This window comes from Leptodactylus fuscus, chromosome 5 (genome assembly GCF_031893055.1).
Source record: "Leptodactylus fuscus isolate aLepFus1 chromosome 5, aLepFus1.hap2, whole genome shotgun sequence".
In the NCBI taxonomy this organism is placed as follows: Eukaryota; Metazoa; Chordata; class Amphibia; order Anura; family Leptodactylidae; genus Leptodactylus; species Leptodactylus fuscus.
Window position 1 is genome coordinate 25,788,848 of NC_134269.1, and position 6,238 is coordinate 25,795,085.

The following is a 6,238-nucleotide window of genomic DNA, read 5'->3' on the forward strand; positions in this document are numbered from 1 at the left end:
GCGGAAGGGAACACGACTAATTGAGGCCTAGGTGGCTCAGGCTGTTATCACGGACATGTCCTTGTTCCTGCTTACCTAAGCCCCTGACACGTACAAATGCTGAGCCTGGAGCCGGCATCTTCCTTCACGTGGCCCTGGTAGCAGCAATGGTCCTGTAAGAGATTCACAGACAGATTAATCCATGCGGTACTGGCAATGGAAGCAATTCTGGGGTGCAGCTATAGGGGGTGTAGGGGTGGTAGACCCCAAAGAAGAGATCAGGATTACACACAGTAATTGGGGGCCCTGTCGCACTTTTTACTTGAGAGCTCCTATGGATCACATGAATGGGGGATCCCTGAGTATGGAGCAGTCGTGCACATGTGCGACCACCTCTCCATTCACATCTGTGGTATCCCAGTAGTCAGTCCCAAAGAATTGAATGGAGCACACTACAGCTCCATACATGTGTACTACAGCTCCATACATGTGCACTACTGCTCCATACATGTGTACTACAGCTCTGTACATGTGTACTACTGCTCCATACATGTGCACTACTGCTCCATACATGTGTACTACAGCTCTGTACATGCGCACTACTACTCCATACATGTGTACTACAGCTCCATACATGTGTACTACAGCTCCATACATGTGTACTACAGCTCCATACATGTGTACTACAGCTCCATACATGTGCACTACTGCTCCATACATGTGCACTTCTGCTCCATCTATCCTTTGGATAGATCCTATGTACTACAGCTCCATACATGTGTACTACAGCTCCATACATGTGTACTACAACTCCATACATGTGTACTACAGCTCCATACATGTGTACTACATCTCCATACATGCGCACAACTGCTCCATCCATGTGCACTACTGCTCCATACATGCACACTACTGCTCCATACATGTGCACTACTGCTCCATACATGTGCACTACTGCTCCATACATGTGCACTACTGCTCCATACATGCACACTACTGCTCCATACATGTGCACTACTGCTCCATACATGTGCACTTCTGCTCCATCTATCCTTTTGATACATATATACCATGCCGTATATACTTTTTAACATGTGAGCCTCTGGGCAACCTTCAGCGGCATACATCAGTGAATACCTGCGAACATGGTGTGAATGTATGTCTATAAAGGGCGGGGGATTAATCTCTGCCCTACTGAAATATTACACTACATATATGATATAAGCTGAGCCTGACCATGCGTGACCCTAGTCCATGCCAGTTTTCTATTGCATGATGCTATTTACCTGATCCTGCGGTCTGGTTGTTACCGGAGTCCCATCATCAGCATAACGGGTTACTGTAAAATCTTCGGTGAGGAGATCGCTGCAGAAGAAGGAAAGAAGAAGATGTCACTAAGAGAGGAGTCATGTAATGCAGGGCCGGCAGGTCCCCCATGTAACCTGTATAGATCAGTGACACTCTCTCCATGTAGTGTACCATTTTGGGGTACATATAATGTTTGGATTAACTTTTCTTAACATTTTGGGGGGGTCCATGTAAAATAACACCCAATCCTATCATAATTTTTTGCATTTTGTTTTTACGGGATTCATTCTGCAATAACAATGACACGGCAGCTTCGTCCGTCGAGTCATTACAATTACGGCGATACCCCATTTATATTGCTTTTATTATGTTTTGCCGCTTTTCCGGGGTCACTGTATTCTGACACCTATCATTTATTGAATGTACTGTTGACGGAGATATGTTAGGGCTTTTTATTTGCGGGACAATCTGTACTTGGTACCAATATTTGGCATGAGTGACTTTCTGTTAACTTTTTATTGTTATTTTTTGGGGACAGTGAGGTGAGCAAAATATGTTCATTTGTGCATTGCTGTACTTTACGGATAGTGGAGACTTATATGCACATGGGGACAATAGGTTAACACTAGTGTTCGGGTTTTTGTTCTTTGGGTCCGCTTGGGGACCTGAAAGACAGAATCCCTATCTGCTTACAAAGTGGTTACTTATGGAAACCCTCGGACCCCATAGACTATAATCTTATCATGGAGGATCCTAGGTAGGACAATCTTGTTGCCGGAACCTTGGATGCCGTGATCGCTATTGATCATGGCATCCAGGGGGTTAATCCACTGAAGTCGGCATATCTTCCAACTTCGGCAGATAGTCCCGGGCCTCTACCATGTTCTACTATGTTCTACGCCGCATGCGTATATGTATTATACCCTCAGCAAGACATGATAGTACGACGTAGAGTAGGAAGGGGTTAATTAGAATATAGAAATATGATATTAAATATAGTATAAAATGGAACTAGACAATTTTTTGTGACTATTTTAACACCCAAAAAATGGAATGGAAACTTCTAACCCCCGCAACGCTATCAGGAAGGACATACAGAGCTGCCAACATGCGAGAAATTCCTTTTGTGTCAAGGCCATAAATACTTGATATTTCCCTGTCCAGAGGCCAATTCTCACCCCTATCATGCGGAAATATCATCCATGTAATGCTAGCTTTAGGCTAGTCAATAAAACAAGGGAGGGTGCCCGGGAAGTTATGCAAATGTGCGTGCACAGGATATAGGTGATCTGTAAATATTGATGCAAACGCCTCGTGCTTTATTCCTGGCAGGGCCGTCCCCCATGTAATACAAGGTAATCTATTGTCTAGTAACAATGGGCAGCAGACTCACTCTGTCTTCTGTAGATGGAGAGTTAATGGCTTCTCTTCCACGTGCACCATGTACTGGATCAGGTCTGGATATTTGCTCTGGACAAAAAAAGAGATAGATTGAAAAACAGATTGCAGGTGAAAGGCCCAAAAACACATCCTATAATTATTAGGTTAGTCACCGTAGACTGCTCAGGGATGGAGGCGCCATGACTTGTTCTAACCACTTCCAGTAAGTCTGACTACATGCCGTCGGGTATATATGGGTCACCCAGTTACAGCACGCATGCCCAGTCACCCAAATTTTATTCCTGAGTCATTTTACTGTATTCTATGAGAGACTATGAGAGTACTGTGGACGGTTGTCTACGACTGCATCCTAATGGACCTCGTGCACTAGGCAAAAAAACTTCCAAAAAAACGTTTACTAAAAACGCTTCAAAAAAAGTGACCGAACCTGTTTCAAAAACTTGAAACTGATTTTTTTTTTTCTTTCAAAAACAGTATGAATTTACCCTAAGGGTTTAGCTGGCAGTTGTTTCCTATGACCACCTCATGCTTGGCCAAGCAGAGCATACATGTGTTCCCAATCGAGAGAGGGGAATAAGCTGTTCACAGACACCTCCCAGACAAAAGATTGGGCATACTAAAATCCAATAGCCCGATCCTTCTTCAGGAGTCCCGGAGACAACCACCTACACTTTAGATGACCAACCTATTTGGCCTACAGAGGCCCCTTATTATGGTTTACCATATAATACCCCATTTATACAGTTCCCAAATAACACTGTTATCTCAATAATTCAGAAAATGTAGCTGCATCCTTTCGAGATCGCTTTCTATACCTGTAAGAGTTGTTGTCTGGTCCTATGTCATATTGGGGTTGCCGGGTCCAGCAGAGAATGTAGTTATGGGTCTCCTCTCTATACTTTTAGTTGGGCCATAAGCTTAGTTAATAGGTTTTTTGTGAGTCATCCCATAAGAAATAGACCCTGGCAGCTTCAAAGTCACCTCCAAATTGGATTGTCTTCTACTGGAGCTTGGAGGTTCCTAATGGTTTCATAGCCTGGGGCTACAAGAGGTGTTGTAACCTACACACATATAACAAAAAGAATGACCCTCAGGCACTCAATGGGCAGGTGATGAAACCTACTTGGAGTATGCTAATGTAGCCATGGGTTGCTCCTGATTCTTTTTGAGTAGTCATTTGATGGTCCACCCATGTGAATCCCTTCCTATGAGCTTATTAAAGTAGGACTCTTTCTAGCCATGGACTAACGTTGTGTACATGAAGGCTAGAATAGACATGTTCTACTAGTCATAGGATCCTGTTAATATAACACTGTATAGCTTCAGAAACATGCAAGAAGGTCCGCTCCTCAGCAGAAGGAAACTATAAGGAATAACCGCTTTACATGAGACAGTATGAGCGTATCAGTGGATTACCTTTGTGTCTCGCTTGTACTGGGAATGGAGTTTTTTGGGAACCACCACCTGGTACTTTTGTCCTTTGGGGATGTTATTAAATGCTGAGAGGAAGAAAATATAATAGGGGATTACTATACAGTCATTATAAAGATATGATATACAGTCACCAGCCGACATGACAAGAGATGTAAAGATATGACATATTCTCCACATTATATCATTGGATACAGCTCTCAGTCTGACACTATAGACAGTCATAGAGATAGTTATATACTGCAGTGATTGATCTAGATATTCAGTCAGGTATGACTATATGACAGTACACTATCCCTCTCACTATAGGTATGACTATATGACAGTACACCGATCCCTCTCACTATAGGTATGACTATATGACAGTACACCGATCCCTCTTACGATAGGTATGACTATATGACAGTACACTGATCCCTCTCACTATAGGTATGTCTATATGACAGTACACTGATCCCTCTCACTATAGGTATGACTATATGACAGTACACCGATCCCTCTCACTATAGGTATGACTATATGACAGTACCCTGATCCCTCTCACTATAGGTATGTCTATATGACAGTACACTGATCCCTCTCACTATAGGTATGTTTATATGACAGTACACTGATCCCTCTCACTATACTTATGACTATATGACAGTACACCGATCCCTCTCACTATAGGTATGACTATATGACAGTACCCTGATCCCTCTCACTATAGGTATGTCTATATGACAGTACACTGATCCCTCTCACTATAGGTATGACTATATGACAGTACCCTGATCCCTCTCACTATAGGTATGACTATATGACAGTACACTGATCCCTCTCACTATAGGTATGACTATATGACAGTACACTGATCCCTCTCACTATAGGTATGACTATATGACAGTACACCGATCCCTCTCACTATAGGTATGACTATATGACAGTACACTATCCCTCTCACTATAGGTATGACTATATGACAGTACACTGATCACTCTCACTATAGGTATGACTATATGACAGTACACCGATCCCTCTCACTATAGGTATGACTATATGACAGTACCCTGATCCCTCTCACTATAGGTATGACTATATGACAGTACACTGATCCCTCTCACTATAGGTATGACTATATGACAGTACACCGATCCCTCTCACTATAGGTATGACTATATGACAGTACACAGATCCCTCTCACTATAGGTATGACTATATGACAGTACACTGATCCCTCTCACTATAGGTATGACTATATGACAGTACACCGATCCCTCTCACTATAGGTATGACTATATGACAGTACACTGATCCCTCTCACTATAGGTATGACTATATGACAGTACACTGATCCCTCTCACTATAGGTATGACTATATGACAGTACACCGATCCCTCTCACTATAGGTATGACTATATGACAGTACCCTGATCCCTCTCACTATAGGTATGACTATATGACAGTACACCGATCCCTCTCACTATAGGTATGACTATATGACAGTACACCGATCCCTCTCACTATAGGTATGACTATATGACAGTACCCTGATCCCTCTCACTATAGGTATGACTATATGACAGTACACCGATCCCTCTCACTATAGGTATGACTATATGACAGTACACCGATCCCTCTCACTATAGGTATGACTATATGACAGTACCCTGATCCCTCTCACTATAGGTATGACTATATGACAGTACACTGATCCCTCTCACTATAGGTATGACTATATGACAGTATAAAAAAAAAAAAAACACGAAAACTTGGTGATCTTCAGTAGTTGATACCTTTTTAATGGCTAACTCATAATGATGACAAATGGCTAACGTTTCGAAGCGCAAGGCTCCTTTGTCAAAGCAAATTTAAAAACATTTTTGAAGGATATATATATATATATATATATACACAGAGCAGGCACAAAGGGTGTTAGATTTCAGGAGGAGGGGGGGGGGGTTGTTAGTAGTTGGTGAGACAATGTAAGCAATTGGTGGAGACATTTGGTCGAGACAATGTGGTAATTGGTGGAGACAATATAAACACTTACAGGTCCTTGTCAGATCACACGCTACTGTAAAAAGACATGAACCCCTGTGATGCATTAATCCCACACTCTAGTGTCTGAAACAATGTC

General features: G+C 42.4%; 1 protein-coding gene across 1 annotated transcript in view; it reads right to left on the reverse strand.

Annotated features, from left to right (window-relative positions):
- Positions 1-6,238, reverse strand: part of LOC142202516 (zinc metalloproteinase-disintegrin-like VLAIP-B) — a 35,653-nt gene that overhangs the window by 20,637 nt on the left and 8,778 nt on the right. The window contains exons 2-5 of the mRNA XM_075272665.1: positions 4,105-4,187; positions 2,681-2,757; positions 1,266-1,344; positions 76-152 (exon numbers count right to left, since the gene is read on the reverse strand). Of these exons, the coding sequence (XP_075128766.1) occupies positions 76-152; positions 1,266-1,344; positions 2,681-2,757; positions 4,105-4,187 (316 nt within the window). The remainder of the gene's footprint in view (positions 1-75; positions 153-1,265; positions 1,345-2,680; positions 2,758-4,104; positions 4,188-6,238) is intronic.